Source organism: Astyanax mexicanus, chromosome 13, assembly GCF_023375975.1.
Source record: "Astyanax mexicanus isolate ESR-SI-001 chromosome 13, AstMex3_surface, whole genome shotgun sequence".
Lineage (NCBI taxonomy): Eukaryota > Metazoa > Chordata > Actinopteri > Characiformes > Acestrorhamphidae > Astyanax > Astyanax mexicanus.
In genome coordinates, this window is record NC_064420.1 from 4,303,504 (window position 1) to 4,318,225 (window position 14,722).

Genomic DNA, 14,722 nt, shown 5'->3' on the forward strand with positions numbered 1-14,722 from the left:
TGCTAGCTCCCTGCCTGTTGGTGGCTAATTTAATAACTCCGCCATTAACCCCTGAAACATATGGCCCAAAAATAGCCCCGGCAAAATGCTAAAGCTTATTGTCCATATTTCTCCAATACATCTGGAAGTGCTTACATCTCCTCTCTCAGGACATCAGCACCGCCATCCAGGAGGATGTTTGGTCGACAGAGAGTTTATCATTTTGTCAGTGGGGGTTATTTACACAAGGGGTTAGTTTCATTAAAACCTTTTAAAGCTTAAGACTGCACAATATTGTGAGGGAAACTGAAATAATATTTTGTTGTTCTGTTATTAATATAATGCGATATTCAAAATACTATAAAATAATTCACCAGTCAGTGTATGTCAGCTACCCAACATATTAGGATGTTTGAGTATAATGGAAGATTGGAATAAAACAAAAGGCATAGGTTTGATTTTACCTGCCTGTGGAAAATATGTCATTAATATGTATTAATCGAGTAGTTACATGATATTGCAGAGACATTTTGCATAGTGACACATTGCTATGATAATGCTATAGTGATGTAAATTTCACAGCCCTGGTTGTGACGATTCCCCAAGTACCTTTCCAGCTAACTGAACCTTCCTGAAATGTTAGATTTAAGTTTCTCATGGTTCTTTTCCATGTTTTATAGGCACTCTCCAGTTTTTATTTTCCAGTATATTTTTTATTTCTCGTATGTATCTTAATCTAGTATTCATGTAACATTTCTAGATTCCTAGAAAGTTCTGTGAAGGATACTTTTTATTTTTCTTTTTTTCTTGCGTATCTTCATCTAATGTTTCAGTAACATTTCCAGAACGTTACTTCAAAGTTCCTTAAAGGATACTAATGTGAAAAATTGGGTAATGTTACTGCAGTTCACCAAAGATTTCGATAAATTAAGCAAAATTGCGAAATTCTCTTAAGGGTGCCTGTTATTAGAACTATAATATGTAACAAAACAGGAAAATTCTATTTCTATGAAGGGGACTTTCCTTGGACCAAAGGAGGACCAATTGACGTTTCCAGAATGTTTGGGAACCAAAAATTGATTAAATTAGTAGAGGGATGCCCATATACCATAGACGGCGGATCCTCCAGGTTGCTGTGCCTCCAACCCTAAAACTGGCTGCTAAACTCTACTGTTATGTGGGGAGGGAATGGGAGCCTGGCGAGTGGGAGGGGCGTGCAAGTTTTTGCTCTCCAGGTTTGTCTTTGGTTTAATTTTGAAAGAAGTAACCGACTGTCCAGTCGAACATCAGCCTACTAGCCCTCACAAGCCAATAGGAATAAACAGGAATGACAGCTTTGCAACGGTGAATGAAATGCATTTAAACTAAAGTAACAAGTCACCAAAAATGTAAATACTTCAGTAAAGATGCACATAAATACTGTTAAAGAACTGTAATAAATAACATTTCCTTTATCACACACAATAATCATAAAATCTATTGTTATAAATTGGGGAATAATATTATATTTATGTATTTTTTTTTTTTTCTATGCAGCCTCCTCACGACGCCCCAGCCTCCAGAGCACCAGCCGCCACTAAAGTGAGGAAGACGATCAGCAGTAGGGTGCATGAGGCAGTGAAGGCCATCGCTCTGGTTCACAATGTGACCCCTGTGTATGAAGCGAACGGTGTGACTGACCAGGCAGAGGCTGAGCAGCACTACGAGGACACGTGCAGAGTCTACCAAGCCTCCAGCCCTGACGAGGTACATTTAACAGTGTGACTAGTGGTTCTGCCTGTAATGTCTGCCTGTAATGTCCACGTTTAAACATGTATAGTGAGACTCAAACTCGGTTTTACAATCAAATTTGATGTTTTTTAATGTTTAACTATTGGTCAAATTCTTTTTCTTAACATAAACAGTGTGTTTTTTAGTTTGAATAGTTTGTGCTGTGTACACTGATGCACATATGTGATTTTCTTTATTTTAATTTAGAGGGAGTAAACATACCATACACGATTAACAATTCAGGGGAGTCCTACACAGGCAAGGCAATATCAGAGGGCAGACAAAAAAAAGGGTTGGTAAATACAGGGAAAAATGTTTTGTATGAGTAAAAAACATCAATATTCAGCAAGGATTGTGTGTATTGAGGATGAATATGTAGGAGGTAGAACAGGTGAAATCAATAATCAGGTGAATGGCTTTCGGGTAGTGCCGTGTGCAGTGTCATGTGATTGTAAATGGGAGTGATGTCAGTGTGTGCATTCTAGGCATTGTAGTCTGGAGACTTTCAGCCCCAGGTGTGACACCTTCCTCACCTTTCTGTCAACCATTTTCTCTTCTTTTCAGCCGATGTCGAGTTTGACTAACATAAAGGCGCATGAATTTTAGAGTAGCAAAATCTGGTCAGTGATGTTATCTGTATTCCAAAACAAAATATCAAAAATATATTGATGTTTTCGCACATGCCTAATATATTCCGATCTGTTTGCTCAGGCTGTGTCACATTTCTGTGTGTTCTGTAATTCCCTAAAACACTGATTTTTAAGTTTTCGTTGGCTTTAAGCCACAATCATCAACATTTAAAATCATTAATGCTTAAAACAGATCACTTTTTGTGTAATACAGCTATATAATATATGACTTTCACATGTTTCACCGGCTAGTTAATAGCAGAAGTAAGAAGTAAGAGTGAAGATTACATTATTAATTAAATCTCTAATAATCTTTTAAATAGAATTTTAAAAGCTAGGTACTCTTTGTTTGTTAGAGAAAACGGTCAGCACTGGAGCTGAAGGAGGAAGACGGGCAGAAATGGCTTGAACATGTGTTTGTCCTTTGTTGAGGGTACTTTTGAGGTTACAGCTCGGTGGCTTCATACCACTGTATCCGATTTCAAAGTGCCCTGTAAGGAGGAGTTTAATCTATGTTTTGTCTTTGTGATTTAGGTTAATGACTGTAATAATGCGATAGGGAGATAATCTGAAACCATTTGCTTGATTTGTTTGAAAGACTAGAAAGTCTTTGATATATATATATTTTTTTCAGGATTTTTTTCAGAGATTGGTGAAACATCAGGGCAGTGGAAACTGGTCTGTTTTTTACTGGTTGAGCTCCGAGTCCCTCGTTGCTCTGTAGTTATTGCTCCCTGTTTGGCTCTGTTAGTAAGATTTTCTCTGTTCTTTCTTGAGCTGGCAGTGATTATCAGGGTGACTCTTAGAAATATCTCACGCATGTGTCATACATGTGCAGACGTACAATACACAATGTTAACGTTGTGTAACGTCATCATGTATTACATATTTTAACATTCTCTTGTCTCCTGTGTTACCCTGACCCTTGTCCACAGATGCTGCTAATGTCTGCTAGGTAGATTAGCCCATTAACATTTTCTCAGACTAAAAATAATCCCAGAAGGTGGAGTGTGGCTTGGAGTCCTGATTCGTTCAGCATATGGGCTCTCCTGAGCGTACACTCATTTCTGGGCACTGGGATTAAGTCAAGGTCAGCGGCGGTGTGTGGTTTGGCGGTGATGCAGGCGGGCCTACGCAGATACACTCACTTCTAATACCAGAGGGGTCGTTTGTGGTGGCATCATAGCCCTTGCATGCCTTTGGACTGAGTGTGTGTGCATGTAGGGAGACGGTGACTAAACACAGATAGGTACACTAGTTAATGCTTCATTCTCCAAGCTCATTCTGTTGATTCACAAAAGAAGGAAATGTCTTAAGGGTAGGTGGTGCGTTAAAAAAAAATATTCTCATATAAAGTGGCCTGAAAAAAGTATGTGATTTTATTTAAAAAGCACTTTTTAAATTATGATTAAATTATGATTTAATGTATTAAGGAACAAAAAAAAACTATCCAAATCAATCTAGTCCTTTGTGAAAAAAAAGTGTTTAGCCCAAATAAATGAACTGTGATCAAAAAACAAAGTCATTGATAATCTATCAGTCTGGAAAATGTTATAAAGTAATTTCTAAAGCTTTTTTTTATTATTCACTAATGGAGAAAACATGAAACCCTGGTGAACTTTCCCAGGAGTGACCAACCTAATGAAATTACTCCAAAAGGGCATGGACAACTCATCCAGGAGGTCACAAAAGAACCCAGAACAACATTTAAAGAGCTGCAGGTCTCGCTTGACTCAGTTAAGGCCAGTGTTTATTTTTTAACTCTTTTGCCAAATTTAACACTTTGGCCAAAAAATCTTGATCATCTTGATGATTCCCAGGACTTTTCAACAAAAAGATCCAATCAGCTTACTCCTTACGGTACTAATAGAGGAGAGTCCCCTTTCTAAGGAGATCTGCGTAAGCGCAGTAGCCATATTTTGTGCATTATTTGTTTTTTTGCATTAATTTTGCATTATTTTGTGCATTTTGTGCATGATGTTATTTTGTCAGATTTATGAGATAAATTATGTTATTTAAATGGTAAATAGACCTTCAGTTTAGAGTATTTTGGTCTATTGCCATTTAAACAGATGGGAGGCTGGTCCTGTAGGAGTGCATATAACTGCAAGGTGGTGTTTTTTACATGTGTAAATCTAATGATGATGCATAAGTGATTATTATATTAGAGTATGTAGAGTATTTTTATTCAGGGAAAACTGTTCTTGAAAGACGAATATAGTACCTTTTGGGGAGCCTCTAGCTTGGATTTAGCTGGGCCTGTAGATCCTGGACGCTTTGTAGGTTGCCAAATCCTTGGAAACCCTTGCTGTCTGTGGGTGAGCATTATCCTGCTGAAAAATGCCAATTGGAAGATCTGCCATGAGAGGCAGAGGCAGTTTGCTGTTTGTGTTTGACTATTGTATAAAAAGACTCCTGATGTTTCTCGTTTATGACCAAACGCCAAAAAAAACAGCAATCGCAGGGCTCATACACTGCTGCTGCTCCTGGTTTTGGTGTTGGTGTTGGTGGTGGTGGTTGTGGTGTAGCAGCAGAGCTTGGTTACTTTCTTTCTGCCTCTCTCTGCCCATCTGGACGCTGTGAGATATGTCATTAGCAGCTAGTTGCAGAGGGCATAAGAAATAGGGTTTTTGATCTCTCTCTAACCTCTGGTCTGGAAGTTATTGGGCAATAACTTCTGCCTCCCAGAAATACCCCCCCCCCCCTCCTCCTTTAGCATTACACTAATGGATTTCATCTGGTTCGCCTTATCTTCATGTGCCCACTGAAAAGAATGTAGCTGGTAGTTTAGTAGAAATTCACGTCTGCAGATTTTATTGCTTACACAAACACTAGTGCATCTCAACAAATTAGAATAATTTTAAGCGTTTTTTTTATTATTGTTGATGATAATGGCTAAAAGACATTGAAAACCCAAAAATCAGAGTTTCAGAAAATTAGAATATTATACAAGACCAATTGGTACCTTTGGCAGTGTGGGCAGTGTGCCAAATCCTGCTGGAAAATGAAATCCCCATCTCCATACAAGTTGTCAGCAGAGGGAAGCATGAAGTGCTGTAAATTTCTGCTAACAAATTTTATGTAGATGCGGATTTCATTTTCCAGCAGGACTTCTAGAATATTCCTAATTTTCTGAAACACTATTTTTTGGGTGTTCATTGGCTGTAAGCCATAATCATTAACAATAAAAGAAATAAATGCTTAGAATAGATCACTCTGTGTGTAATACATCTATATAATATATTAATAATCATAAAATATATACTATATAATATATTAAACATTTACAGTCATATTGCTTACATAAATATGTGTCTATGTATCTTAATTACTGGTAACCACTTTCAGTAATAAAGGTGTTGACTCTTTGTCCCTCTCTTTGTCTCTGGTGTGTTGTTAGGTGTCTCTGGTGCAGTGGACGGAGAGTGTGGGTCTGACCCTGGTGGGAAGAGATCAGTCCTCCATGCAGCTGAGGACCCCTAGTGGACAAATCCTCAATTTCACCATTCTGCAGATTTTCCCCTTCACTTACGAGAGCAAACGCATGGGAATCATAGTGAGGGTAAGTCTGACCTCTCACACACTGACATTACTTATTATAAATTATTATATATTATAAATAATACCGTTTTCAAAATGAAATACTGTTTAAAAAAAGACTAGTCACTGTATTACAGAACATGCCTGAGATTCAGGGTGCATCCCAATTGTGAACTAAATTCTAATACTAATTCTAATACTAATTAAGTATGCAATAGTCAGTGTACACAAAAGTGCATACTCAGAACTGATCTTTTTTTTTTACCATAATTTAATTCAAAATTCAGTATACTGCTTAAAAATAAGGCTACTTTATAAATTATATATAATTATTTAATAAAGAAGTTTATTGCAGGTTATTAAATAGGTAGTAAATACTTTAAAAAACATATTTTTTTTCCATCAGTCATCATTAGCATGTCTAATACAATAATATAGAAAGGCAGTTTAGTCATTTAATATGTCATTATACACCACGTTATGATTAATGTAGATTAAGGGTGTGCCATATCGTATCGTACACAATAATATCTCATTTTTGAATATCGTGAATGATATTCTACCCTGAAATATGGTGCCATATCACCTACCCTTACTTATCACATCAGGGTACTACTTTTTTGTATTTATTTATTTATATATATATTTTTTTACTGTTTTTAGCCAAAGAAAAAAATCACACTGTTCTCATTTGCCATTATTATTATCTACTAGAGACAGTTTATAACTGTCCAGTATCATTTATCTTACATTAATCCTGGATATATGGAGACATATATTTGGAGTGCATTATTATTATTAGTATCATGACATTCTGGATCATTGACTTCTGTTACAAATCTGATAACATTTTTGTATTTTTGTACTTTGTATTTTAATATCTCAGTTAGGGGTGTGCCATATCATATCGTGTGCAATAATACAATTTAATTTTTATTTTGTTGCAGTAGTGTATTCTTGAAATATATATATTTTTTAATTCATTGTTTTGTCATATCGCCAAGAGTATCGGTATAGCAAAAATACAATGAAATATTGTGATATTATTTTAGGGCCATATTGCTCACCTCTAATCTGAATAAAAGAAATCTATCTATTAATCTGGGTAGTTAAATGAATGCATTCATTAACAGATATGTTAATACTTACTGATGGAAAAACTAAGCTAGATAAGCATATTCTTCAACTTCTTATTAATGGATTTAAAGTTTTTAAAACCTAATTAATATTGATGAATAAATTCATTTGTAAACTATTTATAAACCTTTAATAAAGAAATCATATTTTAAAATAGTACTGAACAAAAACCTGCTGGAGAATTCTTCATGCTTCATCTGTGTGTGTATGTACTAACCTGCTAAACCCACACTATTAATATTAGTATATTTCTTATAATACGTGTAGTATGCAACCTGAAATGTGATGCAGCCTGAAATGTCTGTACAAGACCCCACAGCAGGTTATCTCCCTAAGCCCGGGGTCATCAGGGAAGCTGTTCCCATCCTCTGAACCTGATGACTAACTCTGTCCAGGAGAAAATAGCTGACTATTGTTGTTGGCTTGGACTGGAGCCTGTATTGGTGTATTTCAGGGAACTAGTAATTAATGCGGGCTTCCTTTTTATATCCTTTCAAACACCTTCAAGCACTCTTAAGGACATTCCCAATAAAGCTAAAAACAAGATAGCCTGAAGTTCCTTTATTAAACAATCTTTAGCTTTATTGTGGAGATGAATGTACAGTGGTATGAAGAAGTTTGGGCACCCCTGATAATTCTCATGATTTTTCTTTATAAATAATTGGTGGTTCGGATTAGCATTTTCAGTTAAATATATCATATAGCAGATAAACACAGTGATATTTGAGAAGTGACATTTAGAAGTTTATATGATTTACAGAAAGTGTGCAATAATGCTTTAAACAAAAATATAAAAAATACAAAGAGGAGAAAAACGTGAAATTGGCACCTCAATTGAATTTAACCTGTGTATTTAGGTCAAGGGTCAGTGAGATTACCAAACATATTTTGTGTTCCAATAATTAAAGGTATTCTAAAGGTATTCAAATCAATAAAACGACAAGGTTACTCAAATGTTTGCACCTGCATAATTTAGTTTAAATAATTCTTGCACACTTTTCTATATATATATATATACATATATATGTATATAACTGAAATTGCTAATCCAAACAACCAATAGTTAATTAATCATAATAAAAATCATGCCAATTATTAGGATTGCCCAAACTTTTTCATACCACTGTATTTAGCCACTGTTTAACAAAAAATGAAAAAAAAAAATTATATAATATAATTTTTGGGCAACTTTATAGGAGAAGGAAACATCTTTTTATAGAAAATAGTGTAAAAACATTTTGTTCCGTATATTTTACTCAAATATATACCTATAAATAGCAAAATCAGATGAACTAATTCAGAAACTGGAGTGGTTTCTTATTTTTTTCCAGAGCCTTATATTCTTGGCAGGATGAGTTGGGGATGAACTCACTATTGCTCTTGTCACTGGATGCAATCAAATATTCCAAAAACTAGTAGAAAGTTCTAGACAGTAGAGACAGTAGAATAAAAGTAGAATAAGCTCTTTTTAATACCCTTGATTTAAGAAGAAACACTTAATGAGCAGTTGTCGCATTTATTTTGTCCATATAGTGCGTCATGGCTGTTGGCCAATAACCTTGTATCTCCATTTTGGCTTGTTTTCCTTGTATGTTGTGAATCTGGTGGTTGTTCATAAAAAAATGGACCAGTAGGGATGCTTTAAAATAACTGTGTATTTTGTGTAGATTTGTAGATTTTGACATTTTTTGGTGTGTCTGGGACGATATGACTCATCTTGTTGAGGTGTGTGTGTGTGTGATTTGCAATAACCACAACCTATCAAAGTTTCCCACATTAACATCAGAGATATGTTTGTGCATGGACGCCTTTCTGTATGGGGAATTTATCTTTCTGCATGCAGAACATGAAAATGAACTAGGTTTCGATAGGAAGTACATTTAGTGTAGTTCACATTTTAAACAGCTGACAGGAAGTAGACATGCAAATAATAAGAACTATACACATGATCATCTGATGATGTTTTTCAGATTGATGGTATAAACCCATAAAGTGCCTTTTTTATTGACTTTAGAAATTGAATGGTCGACCTTGTTTGGAATAGATCTTTTGACTTTTGAGTTTAATCTGAAAAGTAAAACTATTTTTATAGTTCTACCCTATTTTGCACTAGTAGTTGATTCACTAGTTCATTCATCTACTGTTTATGTATCTTTTGCACTGCTAAATCCATCCATCCATCCATCCATAGCGAAAAATCAATTTGTTTACTTTAAACCAGGGGTGTCCAAACTTTTTTGTTGTGTAAACTAAGATTTTTCAAATTTATGTTTTATTTTATGATGACTCTTAATATTAAACTCCTTAATTACGGCAACTTTTAGACTCTTTTGCCCTGTTTTTCTGCGCTAAAACTGCACACTCTCTCCGCTTTTATACTCTTTGGCCCGTTTTCTGCGCTAAAACTGCACACCCTCTCCGCTTTTAGACTCTTTGGCCCGTTTTTTGCGCTAGAAATGCGCACCCTCTCCGCTTTTAGATTCTTTGGCCCGTTTTTTTGCGCTAGAAATGTGCAATCTCTCCGCTTTTAGTCTTTGGCCCGTTTTCTGCGCTAGAAACGCACACCCTCTCCGCTTGTAGACTCTATGGCCGTTTTTTTGCGCTAGAAATGCGCACTCTCTCTGCTTTTAGACTCTTTGGCTGTTTTGTTTTTGCGCTAGAAACGCGCACCCTCTCCGCATTTAGACTCTTTGGTCCGTTTTTCTGCGCTAAAACTTCACTCTCTCCGCTTTTAGACTCTTAGGCCCGATTTTCTGCGCTAGAAATGCGCACTCTCTCCGCTTTTAGACTCTTAGGCCCGATTTTCTGCGCTAGAAATGCGCACTCTCTCCGCTTTTAGACTCTTTGGCCCGTTTCTGACACCTAGCGTTCAAACTTTGAATCGCTCATTATAAAAACCTGCTTAACAGCGGGCCAACTTTCATTCTATTTCTAAAATACCTCGCGGGCCGCTCCAAAAAAGGAAACGGGCCGCAAATGGCCCGCGGGCCCTAGTTTGGACACTCCTGCTGTAGACAAAATAACCTTCTTCTCTGACCTTTGAGTTTCCCATGGGTGTTTGATTGAACTGTAGTAGAGATAATGATTTTTAAGGCATTGTGCTTTTGTAACAGATTTTTTTTATTTATTTATTTTAGGATGAGTCCACAGGAGAGATCACCTTTTATATGAAGGGCGCAGATGTTGTCATGGCCGGTATAGTGCAGTATAATGACTGGCTTGAAGAAGAGGTATGTTTTTATATAAATAGACACATAGAGATACGGTATAGTAACTATATAAATGTACACATTGGTGATAACGCAAATTGGATGAGTGGTTTGCTGTGATTGTTTTGTGTCTCTCAGTGTGGAAACATGGCACGAGAGGGGCTGCGAGTGCTGGTGGTGGCCAAGAAGTCTCTGACAGAGGAGCAGTACCAGGACTTTGAGGTAAGAGCATAGTGATTTGTAATAATAATAATTTAATTTGCTAGATTTGCTTTTTTTTATTATTTACTGTATTCTACAATATTAGTAAAGGCACCGAAGGAAAATCTTTTGACACTGGACAAAAATTAGTAGACTGTACATCAGAAACTGTGACTACACGTTTGGGAAGCTTTTCTACTAGATATCTTCTGTAATAAGTTTTTTTTTTTGCTTATTTTAGGAATAATTTGTCTTAATTAGTCTTGCTTACTATTTTCACCTTTATTTTTAGTCTTTTAACTCAAAATAAGCACAAAAAAGTCATTGGTCCAAGTTATTCTGATTCCAATTTTTACTTTATCTTATTTTTATTTGTGAACAACTTTTTGTTTATTGAAAAGATGAGCAGTAAGACAGGTCAGTACATTAGATAATGTGAAACACATTTATAGACCATATACACAGTATTATAACAATAGAACAAAATAAACAAAATATGCCAGTCAAATATAGCATTCTGCTCCTAACCCTGGCTAGCACTGCTGTAGCAGCATTAGCATTACCTGCTAATCACGCTAGCTCTTTTGCTGTTCAGAGGTGAGTATTATCAGACTGTTGTCTGCTTGTGTATTTTCAGACTGTCACCCTGGCTTAGCGTAACTCTAAGGGTTCCTTCGCGCTGTTGCCGCTAGCAGTTAGCCGCTAATGCTCCAGCCTTAGTGCTAGTTCTCAGGAGAGAAATCTGTGTAGGTTAACATCCAGCACTCGTTTAAGTTTAAAAGAAAGTCTTTTTTTATTACAGTTCTGTTTACTTAGCTTTACTTAAGTTTACTTAAGTTAGCTACCACCCAGTGGTAAGAACAATGTTCCTCATAGTGTCTCTTAAAATGCGCCTTATAAATTTGGTACCCTTATCTTACCATTTCAGTGTTACCAGTGGTTTGCGTCTTGAAGTAGACCCCCTGTATTTACTTTTACAAAGGCGTGTCTTGATTGTAGACTTTGATAATGATTCACCTCCCTCATTGAGCGCGCACTTGACTTAACTTGGTTTTGCTTTGAATTCTGAGATCTATTTTTGTTATCTTCTGCTCTCTTCCACACCTATTGATGTTGCTTGCCAGTGCATTCCTGCTTTTTAAGATGTTCCGAATTGTTTCGTTCGGCCACTCCTAAAGTTTCTACTCTCTCCGGTCCGTTTGTGTTGTTTTTTCAGCCTAATGATGCATTCTTCACTTGTATTGACAACCCTTTGGATCTCATAGCGAGCATAGACATGGGGTTCTCATGAACAGATGCAGATAGCAAAAGCAAATTCAACTTCAGCTCTTTCCAGACCTTGAATCTGCGTATATATGTGTAAAGGTCACACCTGGCTATCAAACTGTATCAAATCATTTGATTGTCAATTAACTTTTGAATCTGTAAAAAGGAAAGAACTGTAAAACAATGCATATAAGTTCTTATATGCTGGTGCAATATTTTTTTTTTGTTAAACCCTTTAAAAAGTAGGGCCCTATAACTTGAATTGAAATACACAATTGAGTCATAATCAATTGTCCTAAACAGAATGATTATTTTTTTAATTGGGCAAATATAAAAATCACACCTAAAACCAGATCATTTACTTTTTGCGTTGTATCTTTCTGGTCCACAGTAAGCATTGAGAACATAAAGAGGAGAAGAGATCTGTCTGAGGAGTAGCGAACCAAAATTATGGAAATATTAGCTGCTAACTGTGCTAAGCGCTATCAATTTAGCCGTTCAGAGATGAGTATTATCGGCCTGTAACCTGCTGCTTACTCCGGCTAGCACTGCTGTAGCAGCATTAGCATTAGCCACTAACCTTGCTAAGCCCTAGCTCTTTCGCTGTTCACAGGTGAGTATTATTGACCTATAGACCTTCTAACCCTGGCTAGCACTGCTAAAGCAGCGTTAGCATTAGCTGCTAGCCGCTCTGTTTTTCCATTCCAGGGGTGAGTATTATCGGACTGTAGTATGCATGTTTACCACGTTAAAACAAGCTACGTGAGAGCTAATATCTACCACTAGCTAATATCACCCGGGCTTACTGGAACACTCAGGGTTCCTCAGTGTAGCGCTATCAGCGGGCAAAACTAGCCAATAACAGTGGCTGTAAATAAACGTATTGTAAAGAAAATTACAGTAAATAAATGGAAGCATTTTTACTCACCCAAATAAACAAAAAAGTTTTCAGGAGAGAAATCTGTTTAGAGTTACATCCAGTGCTTGTTTGATAAAGCTTGTCGAATTAGATGGAAAACATGACGACACCCCTATTCCTTACTAGTGTCACATAATGCGCATTATGATCCAGTGCACCTTATGTATGAAAACAGACCAGAAAATAGACGTTTATTGATGTTGCGCTTTATAATCCTGTGCAATTTCTAGTCTGTAAAATATGGTAGCCTGAAAACATTAATGTTACTAATAATATTAATCAAGGATGATAATTTTATAAAAAATGTTTATAATACATTGTGCATCATATGTTTTTTCACTCTGGTTGGGGCTCATATTATGCATTAGGTACTTGTTAAGTGTTTTCTCCCTCTTATACAGTGGAACTGGCGTGTCCTCCTTGTTTGTAGCTTCCATAGCCAAAATGTCCAGGTGCTGAATTAGCTTTCGATATCTGCGCTAGTTGCTGAGGAACCGTCCAACATCAACAGTTTTCTCAAAACAAGAAATGCAGCAACACGTTTTCCACAGGGATAACCCCCAAATGTCAGAGTATTGGTTACCCCGTCTATGAATATGTGTACACACATTCACACATGCATCGAGAGAAACCCACCCACCCACACACACACACACACACACTCACACAAAAACACACACACAAGTCTGCTTCTTCTTCCCTCTGTGGCCGGTTCTCACTGCTGCAGTGTGTAATTGTGTGTGTGCTGGTGGGCGGCAGTGACTCAGAGTGTGTATGAGTCACTAAGTGAGAGTGTGTTCCTGTGTGACTCACGCCGCATTGTGCTGCCTTTATCTCATTCACTGGGCGAGGGCAGCGCCCTCCACGCTACTATTTGGCACTTGGCAACTGCATATTATGGCGCTGGACATTTCTTAATTTATAGCATTGCCTGTGGATGCAGTTTTAGATTGCAGTCTGATTCACAATAAACAGTCTGGTTATCTCTGTGTCATGAGTTACTTATAAACATTTTTAAATCTGGATTCTTGTAAACGTCTCGTAGGGTCAATGCATGCAGCGTAGCAATGACCAATTACCCAACCCACTCACTAGAACTCCCCCTATCACTAGTGATGCCCCAACACACCAGGAAGCCGAAGACTAACACATGCTTCCTCCGATACATGTGAAGTCAGCCACCGCTTCTTTTCGAGCTCGGCGCGGTTCCGATACATCAGCTCACAGATGCCCTGTGCTGCAGACATCACCCTAGGAGTGATGTGTGGAGAGAGCGCCATCTACTGTACCCACCCGGAGGGAGCAGGGCCAATTGTGCTCCCTCTGAGTGCCGGCAGCTTGATGGTAAAGCTGCATGATCGGGGGTTCGAACCTGCGACCTCCCGCTCAAAGTGGCAGCGCTTTAGACTTCTGGACCACTCGGAGCCCTAGCATAGCATTTTTAACCCTCATGTTATGTTTCTTTTTTTTTTATCAGGAACAGCAATGGTGTTCCAGGATCAGTTTGACCCGGTGCATGTTTAATTATCCAAAAAAAGAAATCCTTACAAGCAGTGTGAATATTTCATTTCTACTTCTTAATTATTCTATCAATATTTAGTACAGTGGTGTCCATTGTCTCTAAGAGGTAATGGTTCCACTAGGATATTTTACTCAATTTTTAAATAAAAAATGTATATATATTTTTTATATTATTATTTTTTACTTATGGGTGTGCCATATCGTATTGTATCATACGTGATAATATCGCCAACATTTTTGAATATAGTGAACATTATTTTATACCCTGAAATATTGTGCTATATCACCTACCCCTAATTATCATGAATGGTCATATTCCCCAGATCTAACGTCTTATAGCCCCTCAGCCTCTCATCTCATATCACTCATATCTGAGCACTTCTTAGCGAAGTCCACCACATCACACTGACTTTTAGAACTGACTTAATTATTGAGAATTGTGCAGTGACATTTTGTAGCTGGCTGCTCATGAATCAAGCAAATTAAGTTTGTGTCAGTGAGTGTCACTGTTGATTATTGAATATATTTGTCATAGAAAATATTGATTATAT

The 14,722-nt window shown here is 37.1% G+C and overlaps 1 protein-coding gene and 1 long non-coding RNA gene across 3 annotated transcripts in view; both read left to right on the forward strand.

Moving 5' to 3' along the window:
* LOC125780593 (uncharacterized) overlaps nt 1–14,722 on the forward strand; it is a 241,396-nt gene that overhangs the window by 201,592 nt on the left and 25,082 nt on the right. The window lies entirely within an intron of this gene.
* Nucleotides 1–14,722, forward strand: part of LOC103032624 (probable phospholipid-transporting ATPase IIA) — a 291,393-nt gene that overhangs the window by 23,943 nt on the left and 252,728 nt on the right. For both annotated transcript variants that reach the window (XR_007423853.1, XM_022677214.2), the window contains exons 14-17: nt 1,516–1,725; nt 5,779–5,940; nt 10,193–10,285; nt 10,403–10,486. Coding sequence is in view for 1 of the 2 variants with exons in the window: in XM_022677214.2 (XP_022532935.2) it covers nt 1,516–1,725; nt 5,779–5,940; nt 10,193–10,285; nt 10,403–10,486 (549 nt within the window). In the remaining variant the exon portion in view is untranslated. The remainder of the gene's footprint in view (nt 1–1,515; nt 1,726–5,778; nt 5,941–10,192; nt 10,286–10,402; nt 10,487–14,722) is intronic.